This window comes from Lepisma saccharinum, chromosome 17 (genome assembly GCF_977018435.1).
Source record: "Lepisma saccharinum chromosome 17, izLepSacc3.1, whole genome shotgun sequence".
Taxonomy (NCBI): Eukaryota; Metazoa; Arthropoda; class Insecta; order Zygentoma; family Lepismatidae; genus Lepisma; species Lepisma saccharinum.
The window spans coordinates 37,630,897-37,648,539 of NC_139245.1; the positions used below are offsets into that span (position 1 = coordinate 37,630,897).

The following is a 17,643-nucleotide window of genomic DNA, read 5'->3' on the forward strand; positions in this document are numbered from 1 at the left end:
AGCATACGCTGAACCTCGCCCGCTCAATAAAGATATATTATTATTATTATTGTCTTTCAGCAGGATTGCGCGAGGTGTCACACCGCTGGAATCAATCAGCGCTGGTTCAGGGTCCATGGTATTAATGTTCTGCCTTGGCCCGGGAACAGTCCCGACCTTAACCCGATTGAGAACTTGTGGTCAAGGCTGAAAGTTTTGGTGACACGTCGGAATCCCAGCAACAAGAGGGAGCTGTTAGAGGCCATCGTCCAATCATGGTTTAGAGTGATAATACCGGAAGATCTCAAATGTTTGGTGGACTCGATTAGTGTTGCCCACGAGACGAGACGAGACGAGACTTTGGTCTGTCCCGTCCCGTCTCGTGAAAATGCTGTCTCGTCTCGTGTCTCGTCTCGAAAATATTCGTTTGTCCCGTCTCGTGTCCCGTCTCGAAGGGTTCTGTCCCGTCTCGTTTTGTCCCGTCTCGTCTCGTAAAAGTGATCCGGGATATCATGCCAAGAAAAGTCAAAAGTAGCAGAAACACAATATTTTTCCGGAAAGTGGGATAAAACTCCAAATATTTTACCCATTGCGTGGTGAGAATAAATAAGGTTCGTTAATCATGAGGACATTAATATTAAAAATGCAGTTTGTTGGTTACTGATTGCTAGGTATCTTATGAAATCTACTTTGTGGTTTTTCTCGCTTCATACAACTGTCTATCCATCGTACATTTATGCCAAGTTTGTAAGAACCTCTCCCGTTTCCCACGCTAGCGATCGCTCGACAGTTTTGGTGCCAATGAGAAACGAGAAAAAAGTCGTCTGCTGGGCAGCGAGGAGCGAATGGAAGCCAGAAGAGAGGAGCTTACGTAGACGTTGTTGCCACGTTGCGTATTTTAATTTGCTGCCTGGCTTTGGGTTTCCCCAGCACGGAGTTCAGGCGGTCTTCAGCAGCAACACCGCTTGGTTTATGCTAGAAAAGCCAGCGATCAGCTACCGCGGGAAGCCGGACAGGTTGTAACAAACACGGCATAAGTGAGTGCTCTTTTTCATTACTGCTATACCTTTTGGAAGTCTTGAAATGTTTTCCAATAGACCTTCTTTCTTTCTGAATGTCGAACTTCCGTGCACTATGAAAATGCACAGTTTTTCTTTAAAATCTAAGCTTGGCGCTGGGGAGCAACAAAAAAGTTTTTAAATGTGTAATACGAACGCAAAAGACTATTTAAAATTTCAATATTTAGTATATTACAAATAGAAAGCATTTATTGTTCTTAATATTGTTAAACATCTTCTATGACATATGTTTCAAAAAGTGTTTCTTTGTGATATTGTGCTGTTTCTTATGCCCAGCTTATGACGCACATAAATCTTTGTTTTCCCTTTAGCCTCTAAGTCCGGTACCACCACCGCTTGATCTAATTTATCCTTCGGCAGCCACACATCTAGAAATATATGTCGGGGGAGGGTGTCTGAGCCAAGTGTTTCAGAAAAAATTATAATAATAACATTAACGACAACAATTAAGCAAATGTTTAAATTAATGCATTAATATAATTCATAGGTCTATTCACTTGACTATGTAAATTAATCAATTCTATTATTGTTATTGCATGACATGTTACAAAGATGGTAGAAGAATAGTAATATAACAGCACGAATATTAGCTAATATCTAGCTTACGTGTAGTTAAGATCGTCAAAATCTGCATAAAACAGCTGTCCTGGCAAGAAAATTAATGTCAAAAAAGGTGATGAATTGAATATTTGCTGAATAACAAAAAAAGATGTTACATCCAGTTGACGAAAAATAAAGTTCCTGATTAATATTTTATGCTCATTATTATAAGTAGTAGCGTACATAAAACTTCATTGACACTATCATTCAAAGCAGTATGATCCCAATAGAATCCTTGTTTTCTAGCAAGTTCGGCAGGAATATGTTTAGCTAGAGCAAGGCCCCAGGAGGATGCAAGAAGCCTTTCCTGCAAAAGTGTATGTTTTACGAAGCGAAGAAACGTGACAAAACCACCACGTATGGAAGGCAAACCTGCATTAAGTTTATATCGCACGTTTACAGAGCCGTGCCTCCTGAAGTTATAAAAATCCCAACTTCAATGATTCTTTTAGACATGCTATAGTTGAAAAAATATGTTTAGATGCACCCAAAGTGCAGCATTATCAGTAGAGCACGGAAGTTTGGCAAAATGCCTCTTTTTATCTACTGCATATATTGATAAAAATTTTCCGGATATACGTTTTTTATGTTGTTTCGAATGTTTTAGAAGCCTTTTCATTTTGCCTATTTTGCCTATTTGGGACTCCACTGCCTATTTTTAATTATAATGCCTTTTTTTGCCTTTTTCAATGAAATTTGACAATTTTTTTAAAAAAATATGTTGGCATTTATTTTTCTTCCGTTTATTATGTGAATAATTTTCGCTTTATTTAAGTAATATTGAACTCACGCATGTTTCAACATTGCTGAAGGAGAAAAGTGTGAGAAAAAAGTATTTCATGCTGAGTTAGGATATTGCCTTTCGGTTAACATTTCCTTGCGCATGATTGACTGCTGAAGTGGACAGGTTGATTTCGAACACACAGAACATATTTCTGAAATCTCCCTCTCGAACCCGAAAATTTCATGAAGTTGCGCCTGAGCTTAGTTTACCTCCGCAACCAGTCTTGACGAGATGGGGAACCTGGATATCAGCAGCTATATATTATGCTAACAACCTTGAAAAAATCAGTGAGGTGATCGATGCTCTTCCAGAAAATGAAGCGGCTTCAATTCGTGAAGTGAAAAACTCCTGTGCTATTCAGAACTGAAGAATGAACTGTCGTTTACTTTTGCACATTATTGTGCATTGCCAGAGACAATTACAAAGCTAGAAAAAAGAGGTGAGACTCTTGTAGCATCCATGAAAATCTTCGATTAATCTATGCAGCAGATGATGGAAGTGCCAGGAGAAAAGGGGTCAGCTGTTGCGGAAAAGTGCAAACGTGTAGTGAGTGCAAATAAGGACTTGAAACAATTGAAAACAATTTGTGATATTCTAAAAGGTGAAAATGCTGTTACCAAAATGAGTCCAGCTACATTAGCTTGTTTTATGTATGCTCCAATAACTTATGTCGAAGTAGAAAGATCATTTTCTATTATGAAAAACATTCTCTCTGACAGACGACTATCAATAAATGTTGAGAACTTAAGAAAACAGCTTGTAGTTATGTGTAATCAAGACGGAGAAAATTGAAATGCTCTTCCCAATGTAGATTTTAACATTTTGCCAGAGATTATAGATAAAAGTAAGTGACTTCCAAATGTGCCTTTCTTCGCTTTATTTTGCCTTTCTTTTCATTTTTAGTGCCTATTTTCCACATTATAAATGCCTTTTTGCCTGCCTATTTTAACGAAAATAAATGCCTGAACTTCCGGGCTCTAATTATCAGATTATGCATTTAACGTGTTATTGGAATCAACATATTTGTGTAAATTGGGTGCCTCCCCGATGGCGTAGTAATAACGTCGAGGTCTTGTAATGAAGGGTCCTCGCGTCGATACTCAATGGAGGCACAAAGTGGATCGGATCGCACTTTAAACTGTAGATCGGTTCGCGATTTAGCCTATTTGCGAATCAAGTGGACTTAAAAAAAAAAAAAAACAATATCAACCTTAAGAATATTAGAATAAACTAATTCACCCGCAGGTAAGTCAAATTTCATATATCCTTCTTCATCCTCGTTCATAGACTTCCTGCAATACTCTTGTGTTGCATCACACCAGGTGCGAAAAATGTGAAGTTATTATTTCCCCGTACTGTGTTATTTCTTCTCATAACAGTAAGGCTAAATTCTCGTTTTATCTGAACTTTTAAAAAATGTGCAAAATACGTCTCTATCTTTAAACAACCACCCTTTCCCATGTATGTGTAAAATAATCCCACTCTGTCTCAGAAAACCTCTTCCTAAGATCAAATGAAGGAAACAACTCTCAAGTCTCAACAATTATAAATTTTTGCTTAAATTTCCTATCATTTATACAAACAGTAGCACATATCACGTCCTTTGGTGCAACACTGTCAACAGCTAATGTTACTTTCCTCGTCCTAATAAATTTACTTCCAACCAGTGACGGCGCCAGGGAAATTTGACTTGGTGGGGGGGGGAAGCCTTTCAACAAAATATTGTAAGGGGGCAGTCACATTAAAACGCCCGAAAACACTACACATATATATACTTATATAATAATAATAATTATTATTATTATAATTATTATTATATTCATGTATAGTGTTTTGTGTGTGTCTTTTATTTAGAGTGGACGTTTACTGCCTAAATTGATTACGAGTTTATCTCCACATGATTCATTTTAATAAAGACATTAATTCTTTTTTATTGGTAAGTTGCGTTGTCTCTAGTGGCCTATTTCAGTATTGAAAGACATTCATAATTTTATACACTCTGTAAAAAAAAAATAGCATCACTTCATTATTTTTGGTCGTCAGCATTTCGCTCGTGAATTATCAGTTGTTTTATTGATTTAATTCGACTTGTCGATTTGTTTTCCTAACAATTATATAAAACACTATATCTGTACAATATATTTTTATTATTTAAGTCATAGTTACGTACATAATGCACTTGACAGAACTAATATCAAAATTATTGCAAATATAGCTTGTGGAACGTTTTCGCACAAAGACAATTTTTACAAGTAAAAAGATTGAACAAAGGTTTTAAATGCATCATGATATGTTAATTTGAAATGATAGTAAGTAAATACATTGACTAGTACTTAGTGTGGACACCCTTGGCCTTCCTAAGTGCTTCCAACCTTCGAGGCATGCTATGAATGAGATTTTGACAATATTCGACCTCAATTTCATTCCAAACATGTACAATTGCTGCCATAAGTTCCTCTTTTGACCTGTACCTCTGATTACCAAGTTTTTTGCACATCATAGCCCACAGGTTTTCTATAGGATTCATGTCTGGAGAGTTGGGTGACCACCAAAGTCTTTCAATATTCATATCATGAAACCAGTTATTCACCACCTGAACATGGTGACAGGTTTCATTATCGTCTTGAAAAATAAAGTAGTCCAAATTCTGTCCAGAAAAATGATCTCCTGCAGTTTGTAGAACTTGCCGATTCAGGATTTCCAGATATTGATCAGGCTTAACGGTCCATGTGCAAAATGCATCCTGCCAATCCCTTTTGCAGAGAAACATGCCCAAATCATAACACTGCCACAAAACTTCTGAGTTTCTAAAATACAAGATTTTGCAAGTTGTTCTCCCTTCCGCATCCACAGTTTAACTGAGCTGTCATTCCCCAGCAATTGAAATCGTTTTTCTTCAGAAAATATCACAATTTCCCAATCTGCATCATTCCATGCGCCATAACGTGTGACAAACTCATGTCTAGCTTTTGCATGTGCGTCAGTAAGTCTGGGTTTTTTACGTGGGACGTGTTTAGAAACACCCTGTTTCTTTAGTCGGGATACTACAGTAGCATGAGTAAGATTAACTCCCACCTTATTTTGAAGTTTATGTGCAATTTGGCGTGAACTCATTCATCTGTTCTTCAGTGCCATGTCCTTTATCATACAATCCAGTCAAGGTGATGTCTTTTTCTTTCTGCCACAGTGACTTCTCAGTGATGATTTTCCATGTTCTTGTTACTTTTGCAGGCAGCGGCTAACTGTGGATTGATGCATTTGAAGTTGTCGACCAATTTTTCTCTGAGAATGGACCATCCATATGCAAAGCAAGAACCATTCCTTGCTTACGTGGTGAAATGTCACACTTTCTGCCCATTTCTTTCGAGAAAACACGCTCAAATACACTACACAGCACCAGAACACTTCACAAATATGATAACGTATACAAACTGTCAATAATGAACATGTAGTTGCAACATAAAACACGTCACAAGTTGCACTACTAACAATCGTTTTACAGATTCCTGACAATTGATTACAAAGCCTTGCAGCAGTAACTGATTGCAACACCCTCTAGCGGACACTCCAAACACTAAATCAACATAAGAATAACACCACACTACGCAGTGAATCCAGACCAATACTTCAATCAATTGATTTCAAGTTGTGCAGGAAAGATGCATGCATGCGAAACTCAAAATTGTCAACATCCGTAATAAGAATACAGTGATGCTAATTTTTTTTTACAGAGTCTTTCGTCTTTCTTGAGATGAAACTATTGATATAAATATTTAAGTTATAAGATAATAATATAAATGATGAAAATAATGCTTCTAAGAGTTTAATTTTCTTGCAAAATAAACGTGACGTTGGAAGAAATGAATCTTCTTAAGTATTAGAAACAATGTGAGGCACTTAGTGAAGTGCAATTCTCCTGCAGGAGAATTCTGCTCTATGTGCTTTGGAGAACACATTGCGAACCTTTGGTACGTTCAGGACTTGACATTTCTTCTCAATGGCAAGAACAGCCAAATGAGGCAGTTTGCATCCAGCATCCTGTTTCGAGCAAGCCTTTTCAAAGATTTTAAGGACAACCATCTTCGTAACGCTGAAGAGTTTTGGGCAAAATTTGTGTTTCACCTTTCAGGGAAATGTTATCACAGGATAAAAAATCAGACAAAGGTTTCAGTTATCTCATGATTCAAGAAATATTCTGACCCTGGCAATACTTACTCTTACTCTACCACTCCAACGTATGTCTGTGCTACCCAATTACAGGCACCTATGGAGTTCGTGGGAAGAAGTTCTTCGATTTTGATATGTACGAGAAAGAGCGAACCTGCATCTAATAATTGAAGAGTGGCAAATCATAATAAGCGTTCTTTTACCTGCCCGCGATATGTTCTGAATCGAATTTTAAGTGTAATTTGCATTTTAAGGTTCACGTTCAATACATTTCCAAATAATATCCCCTCATTAGCTTCAAGAGTATCGAAGAAATCCCCTTTGTTAAGGTTTCCTCAGACTCATCATCTCGAAATTCAAGTCCCTGAATAGTAAGAAACCGCGATGAATCCACAACAACTGACATGTAGTGTCGGTTTTTCTCCGATCACCTTTGGTCCTGGGTTCGATAGCCAGTGGAGGCACTTTAAACTATAAGTCCAGTCTCGATTAGCCTTACTGTGCATAAAGTGGACTTCAAACGCCAAACAACCAACCAACCAAATCTTGAATCAACTTTGAATGTATTTTAATAATTAGCGTTGTCACTAGCCACCCAGTGTCGAATAACATGGGTACCTGGGGGAAACCCTGGGGGGTAAAGGCGGTCAGGGGCGTGATGCTGATCACATCATCCCCACTCACGACCGGATCAAGAAAGTGTGGGGCGTTACCCCCACACCCCCTATACGCCTTCATGGCGTGGTGCTATGCACAGGGGAGCACTTTAGCGTTGTCACTAACGACAACGATTAGAATAATTTGCCCGTACTACAGATGATGTCTTGTGGTCCTGAAAATATTCGTGATGTTTTAAAATCATCCACATTCAACACTTTTTCCCAGTTCTTATGACTGGTTAAAACTTAGGTTAATCTCGGCTATTACAGGACATAAATGAATGAGAAATCTCCTATGCCCAGGTCGGCGCTCGAATCTTCGACGAAGCAAATTAATATTTGTTAATCAAGTTGGTATTATAAGCAGGAAAGTGATATCATGTAGAATACACCACTTTGAAAAGGTGAAAATCGTCATACTCTTATAAATGAACTCTCTTATTATTCGATATTTAATTAACTTCAGTTGTGGGGCCCGGGTGGGGGGGCGAAGTGTCTGACATGAGGCGTCCCCCTGCCCCTCTGGCGTCGTCACTGCTTCCAACCCTCTACTAACTTCGCTGTTGATAGCCTCACCTTCGAAATGTAAGCTTATGTGTCGGCGAATAATACAAAGAACTTGTGTTCACTGTCCCTCTTTCATTCAAAGTCTGCCGTTTTCCTTTTCAGCTTTTCCTGCAAAACTTCCTGTCAGCAAGCAAACCAAATTACAGAATTTTTATTGCCCCTCCCTTGCATCAACCTTCATTCCTACTTTAGGCCTGAATTTATGGCACTTACCCGCTACTGCAGGTCAGCCTCGCCCCTATGTTTGGTGTTTGCCCCCTGAAGCAACGGTGTCCATTGTTCAAAGCGAAACCTCTGTCAGTGGGGAACGGCGAAAAATAGTCTTGGAATACACCCTGGCCGTAAACATGCTCCCACCACCCTGACATTGCTGTCAGCTTTCCTTTGAAGTTCGATAAAACTACTTTGTGAAATGTGTTTAATAACGAGTGAAATTGTAGACAGTAGATACTACATGTATTTTGCTCATAAACTTGAAGGCTAAATTTACAGAATAAAAAGAACAGCTACGACATTCCTTCATCTGATTTACAGAAAGGCTAATCGGGACTGGACCCACAGTTTAAAGCAGAGTTCAAATCACAATGTGCCTTCACCGGGTATCGAACCCGGGACCCCTTGATTACAAGGCGACTGTACCATCGGCGAGTCCCCTCATAGAACAAAGTTTCCTTCTACGACGATTATACAGAACTTAGTTATCTTCCTTCACTTGAAATCTATTCTATATCAGCCTCAGTATTTCGTTATTACAATCCAAGGAATAGTATTCTCCTTAAATAAGAAATAAAGAAATAAAAAAAACATTGGAAATAATCTTCAAACTGACGTAAAAAAATCGAATCCAACCACCTGCAGAATGCCTGAGGGAAACAACAAGAATTTTCTCAAGAAAGACATATCCGAAATTTCCATAACATTCTAATAATTTCGCAACCCGTGCAAATAATCATGCGGTAAAATCTAGTCGTGGTTCCCTGTAAACACTACAATCGCCAAATTACTTCTTTCCATATTTCCCGTATTTTCTCCTCCTCTTTAGCTCTCAGCTGTTCGGAGTGGGATAATGCAAGATTATTTGTCCCTAATTATCTCCTTCTCTTAGTCTTGCTTATATCTTTTACTCCTTAATAACTTTCCCAACAACTCGTTATCAATTTGTACTGCCATGTTTCCCACAATGCTTTTCCTACTTCCTAATAACAATCACTTCTGTATACCCTTTGATGTAAAAATTAAATAATAAAAATAAACCATATCCGTCGGTCCGTTTATCTTTCCAACCTATAAAGCTGAGACTATTTTTACAAGATAAAACTCGGACGCAGACATTCCACGATCTTTTGGCCCCTCCTTCCACCTTCTCTACCTGCTCTTTTACTTGATGTTATTCAGAATTGCATTAGTATCTGGAGTACTATCGTAACATAAAGTTATTAACCTGGAATATTTTTTTTTTAAAAAAATGGGGAGTAACGCTGTGTTTCGAAAGAGTATAGGAAATAAGTGTAGGTATTCATTCATGCCTCTCTCTAGAATAGTCTTCTTATTTTGACTTAACACACGCTTATCAACGTTTCTAATTTATATACTTTATTCCAAGCAAACAAGTATTTGCAACTGATTAAAAATTTTGCTTTTATTTTTTCGAGACATTCGAGACGAGACGAGACTTTTCAAAAGCCGTCCCGTCCCGTCTCGTGTCTCGTCTCGAAAACGAGACGAGAAAGGCATTCCGTCTCGTCCCGTCTCGGATTTCAAAAGGCTTGTCCCGTCCCGTGAGCAACACTAGACTCGATGCCACGAAGAATCGAGGCAGTTATCAAATCGAAAGGATATCTCACAAAATATTAACACAACGCAGTTACAATAACCGTAATGAGTGTGTGCCAAAATTTACTTTTTACTGAATGAACATTTTACAGGTGTTGTTATGCTAAGAACACTTAGTTACATTTTCTGTATAATTATTATTATATTTAGTGTGCTCACTTTTTGAAACATTGAACATAAAGACATGTTTGTCTATTTCCTGAAAATTTGACTTCAATAAAAACGTACATTTAAATTAAAATCAAAACTTGAATGTGATTTTCGTCATAATTCTCAAATGTGTCCAGAATTAATGCCACTACTGTATATATTAACTGAAGAAAACTGTCGTTTCCTGCAGGAAATTTTAAAAAATCCGCGTACACCCCCTTTTTTTTTTTACCATATCACCTCTTATATTGAAGAAATTGGAGTGTAAACCCGAGTGTTCTAAACGCAGGGTGCGAAATCCAGGGGGGAATCCCCCCCCCCAATCAATGATCTTGTCCTGAAATTTCCCCTCACCAATCTCTTCCGGGGAGGAGCGTTTTTGTTTTAACAAGAAACATAAACAATTAATTTGGGATTCGAAAATATTTGACTGGAATAATATCGAAAACGTACAAAAGGAACGGACATCAAAGAGTCTCATCTCTAAGGACACTGAACACAGCTATCCACAGAACACAGAAATAAGACCGACTTATTATTTCTTCTCCATTTCTCATCGGCTTTCGTTAGCAACCGCGAAGTATATAAATATATTAATAAAACACGTATTAGCATTTATATGTGGATTTTATGCAGGAAACTATTATCTTCTCTTAACGTATCTTAATTTTTGTCATTCCCTCCTTAGGCAAATCATTGTTCATAGCATCAATCTTCAATTTGCAATTACATTTTGAATGAAAGACTGTCGATATAATATATTGTATAATTTAATTTAATTATTTAATAATTGACACTTATTTAATGACATTATATATAGGGTCTACGTGTGTGTGTGTGTATATATATATATATATATCAGGCGCGTATATTCTAGGCTACCTAGGCTATCGCCGAAGCCCATATTAAAATACAGGAAATAATAGACTAGCAAATTTAACCGATGCTTCACTCTCACGTAACAGCCACGGTGGAAAGCGCTAGTGTAAGGTCGTCTTTATTTATCGCCAGGCTTCTTCGTCTGAGGGAAAAAGTCTTTGAACCAGCAGGCGGTCCTTTCAACCCATGCCGTATTTGTGCTGGCAGGGACGACCTTGGTGGTCCCTGGTGCTGGCTTCCAACCCCAAGCGCTGGAGAGTGAAGACTTCGCTGCATCCTGGCGATGTTGTAGTGTTGCCAACAATGGAAATACGAAATTCGCTAAATCGCTGGGAAAAAAATATAGGCGGGGGTGCCAATGCAAATTATTCAAGCTAGGGGGATGCCTCATGAAAATTACATCACCTCCCCCCCTCTCCATCCCTTCGAGCATTGCCCGTCTCTCTTACAGTTCCATGAATTTCGTCACATACAAGCATTATAAATCCGCCAAATTTAGTGATTTTCCCCTGAAGGTGGCACTCTGCTTCTCCATGAAATTCGACTGTGGTCGCAGCCGGTCGCTGATGACGTCAGCCATGTTGCCATCCTGTTTACTTCTGTTTCAAGCATACCCCCTCCCACATCCCCCCGCTGTCAAAATGTCCAAACCTTCGCCCTCGCGGTGGGGGTTTTGGCCCGAGTCATCCTAATGAAATACGTTTGGCAACATAAACAATCCATGTTGTCATAGCAACCATTCACGCACGTGTTTTCAACCACGCGGGTCGGTGGTGGTTTCCGCAAAAGGAAGGGATGGTCAAACTTGTGTCAGAGATCCGAGTTCTTTGTGTCGCCCGCGTATCGTGTTCATGGATGGGAATCCTTTTGTTGTGCTGTGTTTTTGTTCCGTGAGCGTGTGAAAATGGATTTAATCACCGAACTTGTCTCCAAGACGCGATTCTCACGGCTTCCTTACGAGGATAGGATGCAAATAATAGAGACAGGTAGGCCTCTTCCACCTCTTCCGGACCTTACAGTCGTGAAGAAAGACAAAAATAAGGTATATATTAGGCGTTTTCACGAGACCAGCTACCAAAAATATCTTTGGTTGACTGGGTCGAGTGCACTTAATAAGTCGTATTGCTGGGCATGTTTGCTTTTTTTCTACCGACAAAAGTCCTTAGAATACAACAGGATTTAGTAATTTAAACTATTTGGTAACTGCTTGCGATAAACGCCAAAAATCACTTAGTCATATACGTGCGTTCAGTAACTTACAGACATTCAGTTCTCAAAGAATTGATCATTCCTTGAATTTGCAAGAGAAAATTGCTGACAGTTTGCATAAAGAAAAAGTGAAGGAAAACAGAATTATTATAAGAAGATTAATTAATGCAATAGCATTTCTGGGGAAGCAAGAATGTGCATTTAGGGGCCACAATTAGCAACACAGGGACAAGCGCGGCTTAGCAATTTAGCTATAATGTCTATTGAGAAAGGGGTTCTAATGAACATCAGAAATTCATGTGAGGACACATTCTTCGATAAAGTGACAAAAAAAATTCACGGAAAAGGAGAGAAGAATGGAGTTTACCTTCAAGTAAGGTAAGAAGTTAATTATTATTTCATACTCGCATGAAGGTCCTACATATTGCATGTTATAGACCGCTCCTCTTTATAAATAAGCATGAAATACTTTAGTTTATGTCCATTGCCTACTATTGTTGTTTTTAATGGCAAGATATCGATGTAAACAAAAAAAATCGAAAATGAATGCGGAAGAGCCCCCCCCCTCTTTTTTGCCGGACACATTTTCATTTAAAATTCAAACACTACTATATTTGGAGATAGCCCTGATCTTGGTCTCAGCATACGCCACTGATATATATATATATATATATATATATATACACACACCTAGGTATATAGTGTGTGTGTGTGTGTGTGTGTGTGTGTATGACTGTCTGCATCTTCCCCCACCAATCTGCAGTGATTTCGCACCCTGTCTAAACGTATGGTTATTTTAAAAATTGCGAAGAAAATATGACGAAAATAATTGTAATTCCAGAAAAGACATTTTTGTAACAATAATTTCTTGCCAGTCAGAACCTATGTATTGGCAATGAACAACGCTGCTCACGTGTTCAGCCATTGACTGTTACCTTACCAGTATTGCTATGGCAGCCTAATGAAAACCCTCTACCGAGTGGCTGAATTATAATAAATACTGCTATACTGTTAGGGTATAATTCATATGCAGGAAATAGAGCACACATTATTTTTCCACTGGAAGTTATAACAAGATACTTGTTTTACGCAGTAAGAAATGACTGTCGCTTGCACTGCCCATGCTACAGGGTGTCCCACGAACGGCGCAACTGGGAATTAAGAGTGGCGTTACTTTGTAACCGAAACCTGTACATATATAAGTCATACACTAATACTTTTTTCACCATAATTTTCATTTTCTTTTTTTCCTGTTTCCAGTATTTCCATGTCATAGACCATCACTAAACACACCTTTTGTTGCCTTCAAACATCAACAGTGTTGCCACTGTACCTCATAATGTTTTTAAAACACCAATTTGGACCGGTACGCCTTTACGAGGCATTTCAGGATTGGCTATACGCGAAAACGATCGGTTTTCTCCTCTGAACTATAGATGGCGAAATAGTCCACCTACCCAAGGTGGAAATTGACGTCCAAATTTCCGTACGAATGTTTGACATGCAATTTTCCATGCTTTGTGGAAAAATAAATTTACACTTTCACTTACATTTGGCAACACTGCATGAACAACACTGCACCCCGTTTGTTGTTTCTATGTTTAAAAATATCTACATTTGGTGTATGACTTATATATGTACAGGTTTCGGTTACAAAGTAACGCCACTCTTAATTCCCAGTTGCGCCGCTCGTGGGACACCCTGTAGTTTACGGGACGAGCAGAAGCCCTGCCTGCACGCATTTCTAAAGGATGACGTCAGGCCTTTCTAGTCTGTGCAGAGGACGTTTTCAAATCTGTGACGTAGGAAGTGAATTTCAGCAGTGTTTGAAGGCGTGTATCTCGAGAACCAAAACAAATATCTTCTTCTTCTCTTCCATTCCCTTATGCCGTTAAGCGTCGGGTACCTCGTTCTGTCCATCTCATCCACTCCGTCCGGTCTCGACCAATTCTTCTCATTTCGTTCTTAGTTTTTCCATATTTTAACCCTATCTTTTATATTCTATCTTCCCATGCATTTCTTGGCCTGCTTCTCCCTACTCTACCCTCAACCCTCATCTCCATCACTTTCTTGGCTTTCCTATCTTCATTCATTCTATTTACATGTCCATACCACTTCAGCTGGCGTTCCTCTACCACTTCAGTCATTGTCTTCTTTTGTTTTACCTCTTCTCTTATTCTTTCATTTCTTATTCTGTCTCTTCGAGATTTCCCCACTGTTCTTCTAAGATATTTCATCTCTATTGCTTGAAATTTACTTAGATGTTTATCTTGGAGTGCTAAGCTTTCTGTGCCATAGCCCATGATGGGAACTACAATTGAGTTTTGAGTTGTAGAGTTGCATTTTTGTTTTTATACTGATCTCTCTTTTTACCACTTAAGTATTACTCATTTGGTAATATGCTGATGCTGCCTTCTTTGTCCTATTCATTATCTCTTGATCAATTTTCCCACTGCTAGTTATGATAGTTCCTAAGTATTCATATGTTTCTACTTTCTCTAGTTGTTTCCCTTCCCTTCACATATTATATTCAGGGCTTCATTTTCCTTGTCCTCTTTAGTCACCCGCATGATCTTACTCTTTTCTATATTAATATTCATGCCTTTCCTTTTAAGTTCTTCATACCATTCTTCCACTGCTTGCTGAAATCTCTCAGGTGTATCTGATATCAGTACGATATCATCGGCATATAATAGTGCTTGGATATATACTGGCCTTAATCTCCACATACCTATCTTCGTTCTGTGTGTTCGTCGTTTGCATATTTTAGCAATTTCGTCTAAAAAGACGTTAAATAGGATTGGACTGAGGCTGTCTCCTTGTTTTATGTCTTTCTCAATGTCAAATTCACCTGAGTGTTCGCCATCTACTCTAATTGTTCCTACAGGATTATTATATACAATTTTTATTGCATTCAATAATCTTACTGGTACTTTCTTTGCCTCCAATGCTTCCCATACATATTGCCTAGGGACTGAATCAAAAGTAGCTTTTAGGTCTATAAAAGCTAGATATGTGTACTTGTTCCTGGCAATTTTTTTTCCATAATCGTTCTTATAGTATATATATGATCTTGTGTTTGCCTTTTAGGGCGGAATGCTGCCTGCTCCTCCTCCATATCTTCCTCCACCACTTTTCTGAGACGTCTTTCTAGTATCCTTGTGTATAATTTATAAGCGACTGATGAGAGGCATATTGCTCTGTAGTTATTACAGTCATAGCTACTGCCCTTCTTATGTAGTGGGATAATGATATTTTTCTCCATTCATTTTGTATTTTGTTTTCCTTCCATATTCTTTGAAACATCTTGGTTAAATTCTTAACTACTTCCATACCTCCATATTTTATTAATTCTGGATTTATTCCATCTGATCCTGTTGCTTTTCCTGTCTTCATCAGTTCTATTGCTATTTGTATTTCATCTTCCTTTATTTCCCCTTCTATATCTGAGTCTTGTACCTCCATGTATGGTCCATATATCACCCCTACCTCCTCTGGGTTATTATTTTCTTTCTGGAATTTTTCACCATACTGTTTCCACCATACATCCAACACATCCTTTTTTTCTGTGATCAATTTATCTCCATCTTTAATGGTTCTTATTGTTTTTCCATATTTTCCTCTCAAGTTCTTTACAACTTTCCAAAATTGCCTTGTATTCTTTTCTCTAGCTTTTTCTTCAACCATATTTCCAAATTTTTCCCAGGATGTTATTTTAGCTTCCTTCACTATTTCCTTGACTTCATTTCTTTTTTCAATGTATTTCCTTCTATGTTCTTCTGTCTGAGACATAATATATTTTTTCCATGCTTCCTTTTTGTTTTTTACTTTTTGTTTCACTTCTTCATTCCACCAAGACGTTTTCTTTTTTCTTGTATCTACTATTTTCTTTCCGAATACTTCTTCTGCAGCTTTTATGAGTGTCTTTTTAATTCTCTTCCATATTTCTTCTATCTCTAGTTGTTCTACATCTGGTCCTTCTGTCAGTCTGGCTGTTACCTGTTCTTTATACCCTTCCTTCTTCTCTTTTTTCTGTAACTCATTTATCTTAATTGTTTGGTATTTTTTCATTCTGGGCTTTGGTGGTCTCGTGAAGCGTGCGTCCACTATTAGTAATCAATGGTCTGTACCCAGTTCAGCACCTCTTATAACTTTAACATCCATTATGTTTCTCCTAATACTACTGGTATATATTATGTAGTCTATTATCCTTTTAGCATTTCTTCCTTCAGCCTGGAAGGTTATTTTATGTGCCTCCTTATGTGGGAAGAAGGAGTTTCCAAGAAGCAACTGATTTTCTACACAAAACTCCAGTAATCTCTTGCCATTCTCATTCAATGTCTTTTCTCCCCCGTAGCTTCCCATACTACCATGGGCTACCTTCTTATCGTTACCTGTTCTTGCATTTAAGTCTCCCACTATCATTACATACCGTCCCTCCATTACTTCTTTATCTACTGTCCTCTGGAGTTGTACATAAAATTCTTCCTTATCAAGCACAGAGGCATCTTCTGTTGGTGCATATACTTGGATATATGATATTTTATATTCTATATCAAATTTAACTACAATTATTCTTGAGTTAACTGGTTCCCAGCCACTGACCTTTGTTTCATATTCCTGACTTGTTACAATTCCTACCCTTTCTTTTGCTCTTCTTCCCTGTCCAACACCTGAATATCTCAAGGTATATCCCTCCTCAAGCCTTTGTATGCCATTACCTTTCTTTCTTACTTCACTAATTCCCATTACGTCTATCTTACGTATCTTCATTTCCTGTACTAATTCAACTTATTTTCCTAATATAGTTTTAATGTTCCATGTTCCCATTCTCGTTTTCCTTTTCCAGTCCGGTCGTTGTTGTGTTGATCTGTCCATTCCGAGGCTCCTGTTTTTTCTCTGAATCCGTTAATACCCTTGTGTGGGGGATTGGCCCAACGCAGGGTGGATTTATTTAGGGTTTACTCCCCTAGGGCAGTTGGCTTTACCATGCCTTTTGAGTCTGCCCCACCCTTGGTTTTCTGTCAGGGTATCCTTCCCTTAGCCTTTGGAGATCCCTCCTCTCCCTGCAAGGCAACAGGGGCAGTGCTTATTTAATGGCGGCACTTCCTCGCCATGTCACAGTGCTGTCAATGGGCTTTTCTGGGTTTTAATGAGGATGGTCCTGCCACAAACCAAGCCCCCAGACCCTGTTAGCACTGCCGTCTCGGTCCGGGACTCCTTATTTGGCATTGCCTTATTCGCAGCTAACCACCATATCTGATGGCCGTTCGCTATCCGCCAACTGCGACCCGCCCGGTTGCTGAGGCTCGCCCCTCCCATAGGAGGCCGGGCCAAAACAAATATCGTAGGATATTTTGCACATTTCAGTTTGGTGTCATTATCAGTAAAATGAATATAGTTAAAACGTTTTTCATGTCATAGTGGAAATGTCCCGAAAGTCGCACGAGTTTAAAGCGTTAAACGAGTTATGGTAACTGGCTGTCCCATAAGAGCTTCCGTGCGTTTCGTGAGGTTCATTATGCTGCAGGGACGTCGTTAGGGAGGGGCCTGCGGGGGCACCGGCCCCCCGAAACGTTCACGTGGCCCCGGCAAACTGTTCTACATTTGCTGAAAATTTTACTTTTATGACAAATAGTGCAAAATAGGATTTTAATAAATTTTGCTTTCAGTTTGAAACACTGTTCTTCAATTTGAGTTTCACGAACCCCCAAGCAATACCTTTCTTTCCCACTTG

At 38.7% G+C, this 17,643-nt stretch overlaps 1 protein-coding gene across 1 annotated transcript; it reads right to left on the reverse strand.

Annotated features, from left to right (window-relative positions):
* Nucleotides 1–16,022: 16,022 nt before the first annotated feature.
* Nucleotides 16,023–16,655, reverse strand: LOC146001379 (protein CFDP2-like). Its single transcript, XM_083138694.1, has one exon. The coding sequence runs from the start codon at nucleotides 16,653–16,655 to the stop codon at nucleotides 16,023–16,025; it is 633 nt and encodes a 210-aa protein (XP_082994820.1).
* Nucleotides 16,656–17,643: the final 988 nt, after the last annotated feature.

Coding starts and splice junctions, on each gene's coding strand:
- LOC146001379 (XM_083138694.1), bottom strand. CDS start 16,655: ATGGGAATTAGTGAAGTAAGAAAGAAAGGTAATGGCATACAAAGGCTT.